Source organism: Alexandromys fortis, unplaced genomic scaffold (assembly GCF_014885135.2).
Source record: "Alexandromys fortis isolate MF-2015 unplaced genomic scaffold, M_Fortis_MF-2015_v1.1 scaffold_65, whole genome shotgun sequence".
In the NCBI taxonomy this organism is placed as follows: domain Eukaryota; kingdom Metazoa; phylum Chordata; class Mammalia; order Rodentia; family Cricetidae; genus Alexandromys; species Alexandromys fortis.
In genome coordinates, this window is record NW_026067986.1 from 4,687,229 (window position 1) to 4,706,095 (window position 18,867).

The following is an 18,867-nucleotide window of genomic DNA, read 5'->3' on the forward strand; positions in this document are numbered from 1 at the left end:
GTGTGTGTGTGTGTGTGTGAGAGAGAGAGAGAGAGAGAGAGAGAGAGAGAGAGAGAGAGAGAGAGAGAGAGAGAGAGAGAGAATTCAGCTTGACTTTGCAAACATAATGAACATACTGTGGCTACTGTTTTTAATCAGCTAAAACACACTGTTCTCGGAGCAGTTAAAATACCGAGGATCTCCTTACACGCTAGGAAAGAGACCAGCGCCGTGCGAGTGTGGATTTGGGCTGCTGCTCTGTGACAGGCTCGGACAGCTAGTTTAGCGTCCCCGTGCATCAGTCCCGTCTGTAAATGGTCACAATAAAAGTTACCGTGTCACTGAGCGACCTGAAAACTAAATCAGTTAGCTCTATAAACGCTCACAATGAGGCCTAGCAGACATTTATGTGCGCGCGAAACGTTAGCGTGACTATCTAACTTTTCAATATAAGGAGAAAAGAATAAAACGTGAGGAAATAAAATATCAAGGCTGTGTTAAGAAAAATATTAATAAACACTACGAACAAAACCCTTTTTACTTCCCAATAAGGCACACGGCAGTCTCACGTCCGGCGTGAACAGCTCTTGGCTGGATAATAACCGGTCATGACAGAAGTCGAGCTGAGCTGCGAGGGCATAACTCAATGCTGAAATCCCTATGATCCTCAGAGGGCTTTATTGCTCTATTATTTTAATTGCTGGGATTGATTAAGCAGGGATTAGGAAGCTTGGTGAGGCTGTGACTTGCTTTCATTTGCAAATTTACACACATCCTCTCCCTCCGACAGTTTAGGCCTCGCCTGCACTTTTTGCTTTCCAAAGCGCCCAAGGGAGGAGCCACGCCGCTATCATCCTTCTGAGTTTCGACGAAAATGAAATCACGGTGCTGCGCTTGTAGGATTTTAAATGCTCTGTGAACACGTGGCTGCATTTGCAAAATCTTGGTTTTAAAGATCTGACATTAATAGGCTAGCAATGAACAGGCTTGTGTCTGCGTGCAGCAAGAGAAAAGTTAGAGCCGCGTGTGTGACTAATGCCGTTTCTGCATGGAGACAGTACAGCCCGTGTAGTTGGTTTCTCATGCAGGATTGATCTGTTAATAGGATCAATTATGGTTTTTCCATGATAATTATCTCATCTAAACCTAAGATGGCATCCATCTAACCCATGCCTAGTGGTGTTGGAGGCTGAGCACTGAGAAAGTGAGGGGAGGGAACAAAGGCGGTGTCTGGCTTTGGGTGGAGAAGTGAGTCACCCCTAAGGGTACCAGAGGACGCTCCTTTGCGCTTATGCCCCAGGGAGCACATTTCGAGACAAAACCAAAATGCCACATCCCTGCAGAGGGGGCAGACTCCTGCCAGGGAAGGCAGGGAAATGGGATGGCCCCTGTACCATAGCCAGATGTCAGGACAATGTCCTGACACCAAAAAGACAAAACCGGAGCCATGGCAACTGTGACCACACTGCATACCTGTGCTTGGGGGAAGGGGAGACCTGTGAGTGTGGACCGTACAACAGTTTACAAGTCAGAGAGAGCCACCAAATGTTCTCTACAACTCAGAGGTTTGAGAATTGAATACTACTAGCCCTCGCCCGGAAGAGTGGCGGGACGTGCCCTGGCCCTGTAGTCTGTACCCAACTTAAATCCTGGATTGAAGAGGGCTAACCTTCTGTTTTTGTGCCGGGACTTGGTGCAGTGTGGAGCCGAGTCTGCAAGTGGAAAGCAGCCACCGCTCCTCTCCCCCTTTCTTACCTACCGCCTCTCCTCCTCTTTCCTTCCTCCCCCTTTCTTCCTCCTCGCCTTCCTCCTCCTTATCTTTCTTCCTTTCCCTTTCCCCTTTATTCTTTATGGTTGAAAAAAATTCCATTATGCATATACGTCACCTTTTCCTGATGAACACCCCTGATGCTGGACACCTAGGTTGGTTCTGTAATTTAGCTGTGTGCACAGTGTTGTATTAAGCATTGGTGTGCACGGGTCTATGGGATAAGCTGGTCAGGAGGCTTTTGGGTAAATTCCCAGGGCTGGTATTGCCTGGACACATGGAAGCTCTTTCTCTAGTCTTTTGGGGAAACCTCCATAACTGATTTTCAGAGTCTGGGTAAGTTTATATCCCCACTATTATCAGGGTTCCTTCCCCTGAGTCCTTATCCACATGGACTATTTGTTTTTTCAATGGCTGTCATTCGACTCGGGTGATAGGGACTCTCAATATAGTTTTTGGTTTTCCTCTGACGGCTTAGGGAGCGTAAACAATTTTTCATGTTTGTTGGCCATTTGTATTTCACTTTTTGTAACTGTCCGTTCAAGTCATTAACCCGTTTAATTGTTGTATGTTTTATTTACTTGTTCTGTTGTGGGGGAATAGAGGTTTTTATAAAGTCTAGCGATGAATCCTCTATCCATTTGCGTTGAGTGGCGCCCTCCTATCATAAGCTGCGCCTGTGGCGACAGGGCCCTACAGCAAGACTCCGAGTCTAAGTCTTGGTTACCATGTGTACAGCACTGGGAAGACTCCTAGCAGGAAGGGTCACCCTAGAGATAAATCAGACGTCCAGGCTCAGAGGCAGCTTTCAGGTATGGTCATTCCTCTAGGTCCAGGGGAATTCTCCAGGTAAGGATAGGTAGAGAGCAGGAGGTCCTGGTGGGGAGTGGGGAGTCCCCATCTCGATAAACTTCAGAACCGAAATAACCACACAGAAGATGTGACCTCTGACCAGCAAGTCCTTATTGCCGTGAAGAGACACCCATGACAATAACAACCCTTATAAAGGGCAACATTTAGTTGGGGCTGGTTTACTGTTCAGCAGTTTGGTTCATTACTGCCTTGGCTAGAAACATGGCGGAATGCAGGCAGACATGGTGCTGGAGAAGGAGCTGAGAGTTCTCCATCTTAATCTGGAGGGAACAGGAAGTGAACTGTGTCTCACACTGGGCATAGTCTGAGCATATGTGAGACCTCAAAGTCTGTCTCCACAGTGACACACTCTCACGATCAAGGCCACATCTACTGCAACAAGCAAGCGCCACTAATGTGCCACTCCCTATAGGCCAAGCATTCACACACGTGAGTCTATAGGGTGGGATGGGGGTGCATACCCATTCAGACCACCTCCCCAAGTAAACAAGAAGACTATTGTTGCAAGGAGTAGCAAGTCGCTTGTTCATCCTGGCCACCCAGAACAGAAATAATCACACAGAAACTGTATTCATTAAATCACTGCTTGGTCCATTATCTCCAGCTTCTTATTGGCTAACTCTTACATCTTAATTTAACCCATTTCTATTAATCTGTATATCACCACGAAGTCGTGTCCTACCAGCAAAGTTCCGGCATCACTGACTCTGGCACCAGCTCCATAGCTTCTCTGACTCCGCCCTTCTTTCTCCCAGCATTCAGTTCAGTATCCCTGCCCTAGCTAGGTTCTGCCCTATCAGCAGGCCAAGGCAGTTTCTTTATTCATTAACCAAGAAAAGCAACACACAGACAGAAGGACCTCCCACACCAGACTATCTTCTTTCTCTTCTTCCTAGCATACAGCCTGATTCATTGTATTCTAGGAAGTTTCTTGGGAAATTATCATCAAATGGCTAAAATTTTAGGAGCTAGAAATGACAGGAAACTACTCCACAGCCAGCAAGCATTGGCCTTTCTTACAAAGTCAAGTAACAGACAGTCCCTCGGCTAGAGCTGCCTTCACTCGAGCCTCGGAGCCACGGTGACTGCATCCAGTCACGTGTGTGCCGTGTGTGCCGTGAGAAGTTAGGAGCCAATTACAAAGCACAGGGAGCTGTGGGGGAAAGGTGGAATGCGCTGGGATGGTGTCCAGGAGGAGGTGGGTCAGCACCCGTGTATTTCCAGGGTCAGGGTGTTCAGCTGCGCACGGGCTGAAGTCAAGGGAGGCATTTAACAGCCCTTCCTTACGTGTTCCATCGTCAGCTCGCTTGTAGACAAGTAAAAGGCGTGAAAGGAAGCCGTGGAAGCTGAAGATGAGGTTGCGGACGCTAAGGCGTGCGGGCAGCAGACTGACAAATATACAAAAAAAAAACAATCACGCGAGACTTTCAAAGGAAGCCAAGCTCAAGGAGGTGTCCATTGGCCTCGGGATTCCTGGTGGCCAGAACTAGACAGCCGCTGTCGCCTTGCTGCGGGCATTGGTGGCTACAGAGGGGCCGGGAAGGGAGCAGGCTACAGAGGGCGGGGCTGGGATGTGAAACCCAGAGGGGAGCCGGAAATGCTGGTGCATCTTCAGGGAGTGGAAGTGAAGTATGGAGATCATTCCAGAGCTGGCAGGAACTGTCAATAGTTTTTTTTAATTTATTTATTTATTAAAGATTTCTGTCTCTTCCCCACCGCCGCCTCCCCTTTCCCTCCCCCTCCCCCTCCCCCAATCAAGTCCCCCTCCTTCGTCAGCCCAAAGAGCAATCAGGGTTCTCTGCCCTGTGGGAAGTCCAAGGACCACCCACCTCCATCCAGGTCTAGTAAGGTGAGCATCCAAACTGCCTAGGCTCCCCCAAAGCCAATAGGTGCAGTAGGATCAAAAACCCATTGCCATTGTTCTCGAGGTCTCCGTAGTTTTTTTTATATAGAACGTTAACATATTCATCGGGAAGAACCAGGAAAGGAAGTATTGTAAGTAAGGGTGTACAACCACACCCCGCCCCCAGCTAATTAGATACCTGGATGGAGTGGACATCCACAGACAGCCCTTGATGGGCACTATTAAAATGTAAATTTCCCGGTGTTTCTTTCTGCAGGATAGTGGCTCGTTAGCATAAAAGACTCATTAACATAAAAATAGCTCTCTCAAGATTGTTTGGTATACACCTCCAGGGGCCTTAAAATGAGAATCAGCCCAGCCTGTATTAAGACTCTTTCCAACCTCATTCTCATTGATTGCTGTTAAAAACCGACAGAAATCGGAGCAGTTTGAACTGGGAATGAATAAACTGTTCTAAGCGTTCAATTTCTGACGGTCACAACTTTTGTGGGTTTTTTAAACCAACAGTCAGGCTGGCCCGTACCTCCTGCTCTGCTCTCTGTGAATTCTGTTTTCATACAGTATGTCTGAAATACGGATGAAACCCCGAGTCACACACAGAAGCTTTCTTACTGGGGGAAAAAAAAAACAATGAGAGTTCAAAATAATTTCTTTGACTTGTAGGTCACATTGTTGAACTTCATGATAACTATGGAGGGAATGCAGGATCAGCTTTTGGGAATTGTGGTGGCCCGGGAAAGGCCAGATCTGGAAGAAGAAAAGCAAGCCTTGATCCTGCAGGGAGCTGAGAACAAAAGGTTTGAAACCATAAAATGCGGAGTTAGTATTTAGTTTGTGATTAGGATAAGTTAAAGTCCATCTAAGCATCTATTTAGTTTAAATAGGTGTCCCAAACCAGAATTTGCTTTAAAGGTGTGTATACTTGTTTACATAAGTGTCTGTGTGCCACAGAGGTGGTTGCTTTTGGAGGCCAGGAAAGGGTGAACAGGCATAGGAACCCTTGGAAGTGGAGTCACGGGCAGTTGTGAGTGCCTGGTGTGGGTACTGGGAACTGAACTTGGGTCCTCTGGAAGAGCAAAGCACTCTCTCCAGCTCCTCCCCGCCAGTGGCGCCAGTGGAAAATTTAGTAATGCGGGGACCATAGAGCCTCTGTACTAACTTGGAGAGCTACGTTCTTGAATCCTTTTCTCAGACACAGGAAAACCCAGGAGACTTGCCACAGGCTCGGACACGGGGTTTCAGTCCGAGGTGACCTGAAGTTTCTGTTCGCTGTGAGCCGGGTGGGAATGAAAACACAAACTGTTTCCCACTTTCTGCTGATAGCGTCTCTGTCACAGCGAAGCTCTCTAAGTCGTGTCTAAATGCAGGAGCTGAACGGGGTGAACCTAGCTGAGGTCCGGGGTGGCAGAGGACAGTACAGTGGCAAGGGAGCTGGAGCAGGGAAGCGGCGTCTTGGTGACATTTCACAAGACACGAAGTTAATTTTGAAGCATCCTTTTCCAGATATCTTTCATGTCGTGGTGCCTTTCTTTAGATTACTTTGTCATTGTTTCTGAGAAAAGACGGTATGTTTGAAATGACTTGGAAGCCGTTTCTTTTTGTCCTGAGAAAGCTGTGCTTCCTTCCAGGCAGCTAAAGGAAATCGAAGACAAGATTTTAGAAGTCCTTTCGTCGTCAGAAGGCAATATCCTAGAAGATGAGACGGCCATTAAGATACTGTCTTCCTCCAAGGCTTTGGCTAATGAGATTTCTCAAAAGCAGGAAGTGGCCGAGGAGACGGAGAAGAAGATCGACGATACGCGCATGGGCTACCGCCCCATCGCCGTCCACTCCTCCATCCTCTTCTTCTCCATCGCCGACTTGGCCAACATCGAGCCCATGTACCAGTACTCGCTGACCTGGTTCATTAACCTTTTCATCCTGTCCATCGAGAACTCGGAGAAATCCGAAATCCTACTGAAAAGGTGCGCGAAGGAACCGCTAGCCGGTACTAAGTTAGTGGGAATGACGGCTGGGGTTATTGAAATCCAGGACGGCATGAGCATCACAGTCCCGAGCCCAAAGAGAGCTCCATGCATCCTGGAGTCGGAAACAGAGCCAATGCCTGTAACTTCAGTCTGGGAAACGACTCTTGGCGGAGCTGTAGGGCTGCCACACCAACCTAGAAAAGGGAGGCAGTTAGCGCTCATTCCCATCTGGGGAACACCTGTTAACCGCAGGGATGGAGAGAGGAGCTGTATCCTCCCGTGACAAGGGGACTCTGAGCCACCTCCCAAACTGAAGGTTCCCCTTTGGGTGTCCTGCTTGGGAACTGTGCCAGGCACCAGGGCTAAAGCAAATACCAACCACACAGCTTTTCACACTGCGATTACCCATAGAGAATGCCTTATTTACTTTTGACCAGGGTATAAAAAACTTCCAAGTATCAAGATCTTGTTTAACCTTAGGTCGATGAAAGTATAAAACTCATTTGATTTGTTGTCGGTGAGAGGCACGTTTTAGTTTGATATTTGCTTGGGGTGTTTGTTTTTTTTGTTCTGGAAGTTTTCAAGTTCGTGAGGATTACCGAAGAAGAAAATTGTAGGTGGTCTTTCTTTTCAAAGTTTCCCTATGTTCCTAGTACATTGGACACATCTGTTTTCTATGCTGGAGAGGGAGAGGGAGGGGGAGGGGGAGGGGGAGGGGGAGAGGGAGAGAGAGAGAGAGAGGGAGAGAGAGAGAGAGAGAGAGAGAGAGAGAGAGAGAGAGAGAGATGCCTGTGCAGGCAGGAGGCTGTCACAGCACCTGTGTGGGGATTAGAGAACAACCTTGGGGTTGGTCCACACTTTGTGCTTGTTGAAGGTCAGGTCTCATTTGTGGCTCGGTGCCGTGTACCCCAGGTGAGCTGGCTACCCAAGGGTTCCCCTGTCTCTTCCTACCATTTTCCAGTCAGGCGCTACCACATCCAACCTTTGATGGCTTCTAGGGATTTAAACTCAGGTCCCTAGGCTTGCATGCAAGTGTGTTCTTCCTGGAGTCATCTCTCTGGCTTTTAGTGTTCCTTTTCGCTGCAGCTCCTAATCTCGGTCCTGTTTAACACACTGGCCATCAGAATGTTATTGTCTATGTAGTTTAAAGTCTAGGTATTTGCTGGAATCTAAGGAGAGAAAATTCTCTGACTGCCCCTGAAATGAACTTTTTTTTTTTTTGCATGAGATTGAAAAGCTATAATGATTCCCTGCTTCGAGCACATTTTTTTATATTTCATTTTTCTTGTTATACCAGATTAGAACTTGTTCTAGTGTGTTTCTTCACACTAGAAGTAAAACCCTCGAAATCAACGAAGAAATCAAATCCCTTTCTCCTTCATATGAGATTTGGAAAACAATGTAGAAAACAAACACAGCTTTTTACTTGTAGTTAAAATGTTTTTATCTGTCAGCAAGGGAAACTGTATGTGTGGCTACTGTAAATGAGAATATAGAAAGACTGCTCGAGAAGATGCATTTAAGTCGTTCCTGAGGGAGCTTTCATCAGGGAGCATGCTTGTGCCCCGCCCAAGACAGAGAGCATCCTCAGCATCCCGGAAGCCACCTCTCATCCCCTGGTAGTCACTGACTTCCCTCACGCAGGACAGCTGCTGTCCAGCTTGCAGCCCGCAGATCAGTTCTCCCGTTTTAGAAGCTCGTCTAAATAGAATCACTGTATGTGCTCTCCTGGGCCGGCGGCGTTCTGCACCCAACCCCTTACCGGTGGAACGCGAGCCCATCATTTCGTGCAGCGCAGCGTTTTCTCTGCTTTCCTCTTTAAATAGTTCTCCGTTGTGCGTCTATTGTTAGGGAAGGATAATTAAAACCTAAATCTTCTCCTAACCCGGGCACCCTCTCCAGAAAGGCATTAGAGAAAGAAAGTCGTTGAAAAACTGAATCAGCATTAAACCAGAGTGCGCTGCGCATCCCAGGCAATCTGCAGAGAGATCGTAAAAACAGAAAGGCATCTCACCCCTTTTAGTAACCAAGCAGAAAGCCACACTTAGTTCATCCCCACTCTGCTAACTGAGGGACCATCTGTGTTAGAAATTAACTTTATCAGGAGAAAGAACAAACTCTTCACACTTACATAAGAGGAGACAACTTTGCATCTTAAAGCAGGAGCCTGCTGAAGCCAGGCCCCCGACCTTCCACAGGCATCGGGTTTGTTTCACAGTAGGGACCTCCAGGGCCTTGGCAGATGTTCGAGACATTCCTGGGTCTTAAAGCAAGTCCTGCCAGGCAGTGCTGGCACACATCTTTAATTCCAGCTTTTAGTAGTCAGAGGCAGGCAAATCTCTGTGAGTTCAAAGCCAGCCTAGACTACAGAGCAAGTTCCAGAACAGCCCAGGCTACACAAAGAAACCTAATCTTGAAAAACCATAAATAATAACAATACCAACAGCAGCAGCAGCAACAGCAATAAATAATAATAATAATAAAAGTAAGTTCTAACTAGGTTTCGAAGTGATTTTTAAATTAATTTAATTTATTTATTTTACATCCCGACCACAGTTTCCCCTCCCTTCTCTCCTCCCAGCCCTCCCTCCTTCTCTTCTTCCCCACCCATCCGCTCCTCCTCTGTTTCTGTTCAGAGCGGTACCAGCCTCCCATGGGTATCAACAAAGCATGGGATGTCAAGTTGCTGGAAGACTAAGTACCACTCCTTGTAATAAGGCTGGGCAAGGCAACCCAGTATGAGGAATAGGGTCCCAAAAGCCAACCAAAGCGTTAGGGACAGGCCCTGCTTCCATTGTGAGGAGTCTCACAAGTAAACCATGTGTTTACATATGTCAAACAAGTGTCACATACATGTAGAGGGCCCACGTCGGTCCCATGCAGGCTCTCTGATTGTTGGTTCAGTCTCTGCGACCGCCTGTGAACCCAGGTTAGTTGGTTCTGTGGGTTTTCCTGTGATGCTCTTGTACAATCTTTCTCCCTCTCTTCAGCAGGATTCCCTGCGCTCGGGCTAATGTTTGGCTGCGCATCAGATACCAGATGAAGGCTCTCTGAGGACAGTTGGCGTAGTCACCAATCTATGAGTAGAGCCCAATATTGTTAGGCTTCGTGACATTGACATTCTATTCCCTCCAGTCAGGTTTGGTTCCATCCTAGGTCTCGGGGGCCATCCAGCCTCTGGGTCCTGGCCCTCTCAGCAGTGTCAGGGTGGGCTGGACCAGTCATTGGTTGGCCACTCCCACAATCTCTGCACCAACCTTACTCCAGCACATCCCATAGGCAGGACAGATTGGAGGCGAAAAGGTTGGGAGGCTGGGTTGGTGTCCCAGTCCCTCTGCTGGGAGTCTTGTCAGGTGACAGGAGATGGCCAGTTCAGGCTACATGTCCACTGTTGCTGAGAGTCTTAGCTGGGCTCATCCCTGTAGGTTCCTGCGTTTCCTTTGTGCCGGGCTTCCACCTGACTCCAAAATGCCCCCCCCATCCAGTCATCTCTTTCAATACTCTCCCCCCTCTGCCCACCCCAACCACACCCTTCATGTTCTCATGCCCGCTGCCCCCAGTCCGTCCGTAAAATCTCTCCTCTTATCTCCGTGTCTTCTCCCATGGTTCCCTCCTGTTACTTAGCCTCTCTGGGTCTGTGAATTGTAGCATGGTTATCTAATATCCACTTATAAGTAAGTGTATGCCATATTTTTCTTTTTTGGGCCTGTATTACCTCACTCAGGGTGATTTTTATTTTCTACTTCTCTCCACTTGCCTGAAAATGTCGTGTTGCCATTGTTTTAAACAGCTGAATAATACTCCATTGTGTAAGTGGACCACATTTTCTGTAGTTCTTCAGGTGAGGGGCATCTAGGTTGTTTCCAGGTTCTGGCTATTACAAATAATGCTGCTATGAACATAGTTGAGCAAGTGTCCTTATGGTATGTTAGGGCATCCTTTGGGTATATGCCCAAGAGTGGTATAGCTGGGTCTCTAGTAGGTCGATATCCAGTTTTCTGAGAAACCACCATACTGGTTTCCAAAGTGGCTGTACAAGTTTGCTTTCCCACCAGCAATTTTCCCACCAGCAATGGAGGAGTGTTCCTTTTACCCCACTTCCTCTCCAGCATAAGCTGTCATCAGAGTTTTTGATCTTAGCCATTCTGACAGGTGTAAGATGGTATGGAGTGAAGGCCTTTGAGTGTTTGGATGAGAACAGACGTCTAACAGTCTGTACTGTGTGGTCTCAGCATTTCCCTTGTGGTGACCACGTTTCTGCTTCCTCCCCCCCCCCATGTTGGTCCTCAGGCTTCAGATCCTGAAGGATCACTTCACGTACTCGCTCTACGTCAACATCTGCCGCTCGCTCTTTGAGAAGGACAAGATGCTGTTCTCCTTCTGCCTCACCGTGAACCTGCTGATACACGACAATGCGGTTAGTGAGGGGCCCGTCTGTAGGACACAGATGCTCGTGGTACAGGAAGACGGTCTTAGGGATGTACCGTGGCGTGATGTCAGTGTCTGAGCATCCCTGTGTCTCGATAATACAACTTAAGAGTCAACACAGGGATTGCAACTCTAGGCCCAGTTGTATTAAAGAGAAGATAATAATACATAGTGCTCTAATCTTTGGGGCCGGTCAGACGATCATGGCTCCTACCCTGGTCAGAGGTAGAAACTGAATTCTTATCATCAGGTGGAATAGCTTTCCCAGAATAGGCCTCCGCAAAGCCCCGAAATCGCCACACTTTTCTGTGGTAGCATTGAAGGTGGGCTCTAAAGTTTACCCTGAGCAAGGAGCCCCGCTTCAGGATCCTCCAGACCTGATGGATGCTGCTTGTCTAGCTAGGCGACACTATCGTGATAGCATTGATTAGTTTGCTAATCTGCACGGGGACGTATTCATATATATATATGTAGATATGCATATGACGAAGAAGAGAAACAAAGCAAGACATGGCAAGGCCGATTTTCACAGCAGTAAAGTATAAATTTCAGACTGGAGTATGTTACTGTCATGCAGACTTTTACATGTTTCAGTTTAAGAATCTGGCGGAGTACACAACTGTAATCCCCACACTTGGGCAGCTACAGCAAGAGGATTGTGAGGCTGCGCGCAGTCTAGACTGTACAGCAAATCTGAGTACAGCCTGAGCTACGTAGCAGTATCCTGTGTATAAAAATAAACAACAACAACAACAACTTTTTTCTGTTGGAGTCTCACGTGGCCATGCATTTAACATTTAACGTTACTAAATAATTTATTCTCGTTCTCAAGGAAATTACTCAAATCTAACCATTTGACTTTAATAATCGCATGCAAATGTAGCCCAATTTTAAATTCTCTTTATCTAAAAGATAGGAAGTACTTTACTTATTTATTTATGAAAGAAACATCATAGCCTTTTCATGTATTTGTTTTTAAGACTGGTAAAGTTTCATATGATCATATCTTGATGGAATTGGGAAAAATATTTATTATTTTTCCATATATTTTCTTGTACATGCTTCCTAGTAACTCCCTATATTTTATAGAGAATAAATGAAAATATGGCAGATTTTCGCTATCTTACCTTTCTATGAATTTTCACAGCCAATATTTGAGACTGTAAGCAACCATTTTTGAGGAACATCTATTATTCAAGTAGAATTTATTTAGGCCTTAAATTTTAAGCTATCAATTCTAGAAAAAATGATTGAAAAGTAGCTATTTAAATGCAGCTACGTTTTTAACTGCTCCTATTCGGTCCTCCGATTTTTCGTGACTCCATAGACAGCCCTAACAGCCGTGGGATTTCCCGAGACTCTGAAAGAACCCCACTGCTCTGCCATGACTGTAAACTAACCAGGGAAAGTTTCTGTGACTCTCTACGGTGTTTCTCTTCTGCAGATCAACAAGGCGGAGTGGAGATTCCTGCTCACCGGTGGCATTGGGCTGGACAATCCTTATACCAACCCTTGCCCGTGGCTTCCTCAAAAGTCCTGGGACGAGATCTGCCGTCTAGACGACTTGCCGGCCTTCAAGACCATTCGCAGGGAGTTTGTGCGCCTGAAGGACGGATGGAAAAAAGTGTACGACAGCTTGGTATGTGCTCACCCTTTCCCTATTCCAAAGCTTTTAAACGAAGAAGCCAATAATGTCACAAAGCACATCTTTACCTTGTACACAAGCAAGATTTCATAGCCTTCAGCAACCCGTCAGTGGTTAAAATACAAAGTTTGGCTCCTTTTCTCCGTCACTGTCTGAGACGATGGTCCTGTTTCTACTTCTACCCAAACTCCAAAGATTGAAGATTTGATCCACATGGCCTTTAGAAACGTTTTGCTGAATTTCCTCAGCAAGTCTTTCTTTTCCATTTCCACTCAGATTGGAGCGATCATTACAGGAGATGGACTAAAATTTTAACAAACAGCCGTTTAAATTTTTCTGAATGTGGAATATGAGCTCGCGAATACTTTTATAATTGGAAGAGCGGGGAAAGCTGGCATTTCAAAACCAGTTTTTATGAAGCGCCGGCTTTCTAATTAGATCCTGAAAGTTAACACATGCCATGAAGCAGTTTGTTTCCCTTTTTAAGAGAGGTAGCATTTCTTACATTTTCCGGCTTTACTTTGGCATAAAGGCTAAATTTTTTTTTTCCTAGTTCCCAGTTACTGTTTTCTACTTCTTTGTTTCTGCTCTTGCCATCTTTACTCTTCTTGAATACAGCAAGTAGCTGCTCTCCATTGAGACAGTTGTAGCTAAACCAGGGTTAGGGAAGTGGCTGCGCTGGGGTGGGGGTGGGGGGCTGGCAGCATTGCTCTTGGCTGCACGTCCTGTGACTGAGACCGAATTCATTCCTTGGGGATGGGTCTGCTCTGGATCCGCCCTGGCCGCTGCTGAAAGTAACTCCCAGAAGCATCTGTCAGTGAGTGTTTCTTCTCAGTTTAAAACGACAACTGCATTCGCTGTGTTGAGCCATGGAGAGAAGCCACATAGCTCGTTCTGAAATTTCAAAGGCATACACACTGACATTAATTTCCCCACCCCTTAATAACATTGGCACTGGTGTTCTGTTTTCACGAATCATATGTCTTCCCCACGAATATGATTATTTGTCAACTATTAGTGCTTTTAGAGACGATCTCTGGCGCTGACTGACGTCCTATAATTCTAGGAGCCGCACCATGAGGTGTTCCCGGAAGAATGGGAGAATAAAGCGAATGACTTCCAACGGATGCTCATCATTCGCTGTTTGAGGCCAGACAAGGTGAGGTGGATCTGACGTTTATGATAGTCCAGATTAGCTGAGGCATGATTCAGTTATCTAAAAATAAACACACGTGTGTGTGTGTGTGTGAATTTATTCTTTGATTTTGTTGTTGTTCAGAATTTCTGGAATTAACATCTTATGCTCATAGAAGCTCAGTCTCGAGAGTTTCTATCTGCTGATTTAGTAGATGTTGAATCTGAATGAACAGTATCACCGCCTTGCTGGGTAGGTCCTGGTTACAATACTTTGTTTGTCATTTGGGAGTCTCACTACACAGGCGAGGCTGACCCCAACCTCAAGATGCTCCTGCCCCAGCCTCTGGAATGCTGGGACAGATGTGCCAGCACACCTGCTTTGACTAAGCACGTGTAGGTGTGTTTCACTCATCCACACCTTTGCGTCTTTCCACGAGTCTGCGAAAGTATTGAATAGAGATTAAAAAGTCTAACTTGGGCCAGCAAGATGACTCAGTGGGTAAAGGTACCTTAAGCCTAGTGACTGAGTTAGAGGCCCAGAACCCACATTCTAGGAGAAGAGAACACATGCAAGTTGACCTGTAACTCACTATGGCTCGTGCACACACACACACACACAACACACACACGCGCGCACACACACACACAGATAAATAAATAAATAGTCTAATCTGGACCTGGCTCTCTCTCCATTGCCTCTCAGTTCCTAGCCACACACATGCACGGGAACACACATTTGCTAGAGTTTTCAAAAGCGTTGTGACACGTGAGTGATTTTTGCTTACAAATCTTGTTCAAACAGATGTTGCCGAGAACACTCAACTGGTGTTTGGAGCTATTAGTGCCTTTCTTAGACATTGGGCATTGGCAAATTGCTCCCGCGGTTTGCGCCAAGCTGAGGGGTGTTCCGGGCCCGAGGAATTGCTCCCCTAGGCTGGGGTGCTGTGTATATGTGTGGTCCCATCGGCAGCCATTCTGCTGGGCTGACTGTAGGGCCTTTGCAGACACTTTGCATTGCTCCTTCCTCTGAGGTAGCCTGTGCTCCATTCTGCAGGGGGTGTGCTTGCCTTGCCACCAACCTTCTATGACTAAGTTCTTCCAGAGGCGCTCACAGCACTCTGTGGGGCAGGACCGATTAGTCTCTAGAAGAAGATGAAGAAGAAATGGAGTGAGTTTGTGACTTCAGAATTTGAGCAGACATCTGTATTTCAGAGCAGGGTTAAAGGTGCATTCGGTAGCTACTGCTTGAGACACAAACTGAGGTTGGGTAATGAAATAAATTATATGTGTGATGTTAGCTGTATGCACATCTGTAGCTGTAAATCTCTATCAAAGGGAAGGTGCATTTCAAAATCTATGAGTGTGTGTGTGGAATAAAAACATGTTTCTCTAAAGAAGCTGTGTCAAAGGCGGCCCTGAAGGAGTAGATTGGCCTCTCAGTACTGCAACATGTTCTTCTGAATTCTGCTTCCGGTATTCAAAGGCGAAAACCAAGTATTCAGCAGAGCAAGGAAGGCAAAGATAGATTAAACACTGCCCTTAGTGGAGCTGGTGTGTGTTAGCCAGTGTGTGTTAGCCGGTGTGTGTTAGCCAGTGTGTGTTAGTACTTCTCTAGTTCAGTCTCAAGTGGACACCCGCAGCTCTTAGCAAGCCAGGGAGAAGATGTGGTTCCTTGACCCAACAGCAGGACTTTGAGCAAGAGACTCAACTCCTTTATTGTTGTGGCACAAATCTGAAAACTGTTGTCGTTCATTTAACTCAACATAAAACTCGACGTAGCTAGAGAAAGGTTAGCTAGCTTCATTCTCGCCTATTAGAAAAGGTTTCAAGTGAGCATCACAAGTGAGTCGAACAAAGGCAGAGGCAGGACTGTCGAGAAAATTAGCACGCTAGTGTCTGCTGAGTGTTTCTTCTCCAAACCTGTGCCTCTTCAGCCGTCGGGCTTTTCTTTTCCAAAGTTTTGTTGAGCTCCGAGGGAACCATCAAAATTAGCAAAGAGCACATAAGGACAGCAAATGAGCGTTTTATTTTTGGAGGGTGCACGCCACAGTTTGTCGAGATTGGAACAAGAATGGTGTTCTGGGGCTGGAGAGATAGCTCAGTGGTTAAGAGCATTGTCTGCTCTTCCAAAGGTCCTGAGTTCGATTCCCAGCAACCACATGGTGGCTCACAACCATCTGTAATGGGGTCTGGTGCCCTCTTCATGGCCTGAAGGCATACATGTAGACAGACTATTGTATACATAATAAATAAATAAATATTTAAAAAAAAAAGAATGGTGTTCTGTGCCCTGTGTAAGTCACACCTGGGTCACAGTTAGTGTTACAACCCAGAGATGCCAGGTGAAGATCTACATTAGAAAATAAGGAATGGTACAGAGGAAGGTATCCTAGCTATTAGCACATATCCATTCCTGCAGAGACCCCAACCCTTAGAGTTCTACCTGGGAAAATTCTATGTATTCAGAAAATCTGCCAACCCGGCATGACTTGCTTCTTGAGCGATGGCGTGTGTCTTTTTACAGAGCTTGGCTTCCTCCGAACCTGGACTATTTCGATCCGTTTGTAAGGATGTGGGAGGGAGGTGTGTGATGTCTGTGATAATTGCTGCTTGGGAGCTGCGGGGACATAGTCAGTGTTTTAAAACCCCAAGGCCTCGGCCACCCCAAGAACGACGAAGCACCGAGAGTGGGAGAAATGGTCTCCCCCAAGGACGAGCACGTCAACTGATTATCCAGTGCCAAATGGTCAGTCCTGGAAATACGCACACACAACACTGTGCAGACCGAGCATCCATATATATATTGTATATGTATATAATATATGTTATATAAACACTTATATGTACTCGTGAATATATGTATAACAATGAATGAAAAAAGATGCCGTGAATTTGAAAGAGAGCAGGGAGGACTGTACCAGAGGGCTTGAAGGGTGAAAAGAGAAGGAAGAAATGATGTTATCATAATATAATCTCCAAACAAATTTTTTAAAAAATTGGCGGATCATATTAATCATTAGTGATTATTTAAATCATCTGTAATTGTTTTTCTGAAAGGAATTTATGTCCCAGTAACGCCCTGGATCCCCTTTTAAAACCTCATCTTTATATCCAGAGTCTGGTTTGTTTTGGTTTTGAGACAGGCTCTGGGATGTAGCCCGGCCTGGCTTTGAACTTGTAAACTTCCTTCCGCAGGCTTCCCCAGTGCTGAGGTCACAGGCAGGTGCTTCCCAACCCAGCCACTGTTTGGCTTTTCACCCAGAGGATCTGGACGATTCTGTCAGATGTGCTCTTGTCGCTTTTAGGTGATCCCCATGTTGCAGGAGTTCATAATCAAGAAGCTGGGGCGCTCTTTCATTGAGCCGCCCCCCTTCGACTTGTCCAAGGCGTTCGGGGACAGTAACTGCTGTGCACCGCTGATCTTTGTCCTCTCTCCTGGAGCGGATCCCATGGCATCTCTTCTGAAATTCGCAGACGACCAGGTAGGTACCTTAGAGCAGGTGCAGTGAGCTGACGCCGTTGCCTTCATTTGTGCTGTAACTCAAGTCTTAGAGGATAAGAGAAAGCTTCAAATTGTCTCTCCACTGGAGAAAGGGCTTGGGATTCTGAAACTTCCCAGAGTCCTGGGAAAATGGCACTTGACGGCAGCGCTTACATTAAAAGTAGCTCCTTAGACAACTTGTGAAACTAAAACTAGGGGTTTATGGTTGTGGTGGCACATGCCAGAGGATTTACTGGAAGAGATGGAGGCAGGAGGGTCATGAGTTCAGGACCAGCCTGGACTTTTTTTTTCTCCACAGCTTTTAGGCCAGTACATGAGCTTGGTTGGTTTCATTCAAGTCCACACAGTTGCTCCAGGGTGAACCATCTGTTCTAGTCCCTCTTCCTCACCTCTAAGGGGACCCTCTTTGACTCTCCAGAGCAACTATACAACTCTACAGCTATATAGCCCCTTTGCCAGTACAGTATGTTCAATTACCTACACTTGTAAGAGATTTAAAAACATATTCCCGTTATTTATGATAAATGTTCTTCTGCCACACTGTCTAGAAGAAAGTAGCGAGCAGGCGGCTGTGTCTTTCTGAGTTGGTTCTTCTCATTTTGGAATGATTTAAATTGCTTTTTGTGCGAACGCCACTGTAGTTTCTAAAACCAATGTGAACATTTCACGAAGATCGTGCCCCCTCGGGAATGTTGGTGGGGAATGTTATTTATGTTTCCTCCTGGAAATCTTACAGAAGACTTGGAGATAAACCATGGCAGCTCCATTTCACAGTGAGGGATACAAAAGCACAGAGCGGGTAGCTCCATGAAAGAGACGTCACTTTAAGATTAAAGTAGCCTCTGTCGGCCGCTTTCAACTCGAAAAACCTGGCTTCCATAGGAGTGCCGTGGCTGTCTGATACAGCCCTCACTGCTTGTCACGGAAGTGCTGGGCTATGATGCCATGATTAAAAAGAGGGAGACTTCAAGTAGCTCAGGAGCAGGGCCACTGAGTCATAAGGCCATCCCAGTCGGCCTGGGGAGAAATGACTCGAGGCATTTCTTGAGTCATTGAGCTGGGGCAGAGTGTGTTGGGAATCAGGTAAGAAACATAGTGTCGGATCCATCGTGGAAGTAGGGGAGGTAGCTCAGGGTGGCCATCTTCCACGGGGCTTTTCTTACCAGGCTTCCAATATTCTTTTCTGCTCTTCTTTCCCTCAGTGTGTCTCTGGTGTGTTAGGCAATGTTGACGTTCCCTGGAACCTGCTTCTGCCATGCTTCTGCATTGACTCCAGTTGCCACCTCTACTTTTTTTTTTTTTTTTTTTCCCAAAGTGATTTTCCCCCACGGAGTTAGTGACTGTAAGCAATGAGCGATTGCAGAGGACCCAGGTCTTCCTCTGCTCCGGCCGCTGCTGGAGGCCTCTTCCTGGAAGCCTACTGACAACTGCCCTCAAAATGAGGAGCTCAGGAAGCCACAAATAAGCTGGGGAGATGCTCAGAGTTTCCTAAGGAAGCTGCTGACTGGGAGTCAGTGGCCAATGCTTTCGTTCTCCTAATTTTATCAGAATCCAGAGGGACTGGCGCATTTACTCAGGGTAGCAGGACGAGTTAATCGGCCCATTCGTATTTCATTTTGCCACTCAGTTAACAGAAACTGATGTTTTCAAGGTCGCCAAGTGACAGCTGTGCCCTTTCTGTACTCCTATATTAAAAATCTTTCT

General features: G+C 46.4%; 1 protein-coding gene across 1 annotated transcript in view; it reads left to right on the plus strand.

Annotated features, from left to right (window-relative positions):
• Dnah7 (dynein axonemal heavy chain 7) overlaps nucleotides 1–18,867 on the plus strand; it is a 215,196-nt gene that overhangs the window by 163,212 nt on the left and 33,117 nt on the right. The window contains 6 exon segments of the mRNA XM_050159210.1: nucleotides 5,148–5,281; nucleotides 6,113–6,448; nucleotides 10,742–10,868; nucleotides 12,324–12,518; nucleotides 13,591–13,683; nucleotides 16,967–17,143. Coding sequence (XP_050015167.1) covers nucleotides 5,148–5,281; nucleotides 6,113–6,448; nucleotides 10,742–10,868; nucleotides 12,324–12,518; nucleotides 13,591–13,683; nucleotides 16,967–17,143 — 1,062 coding nt within the window.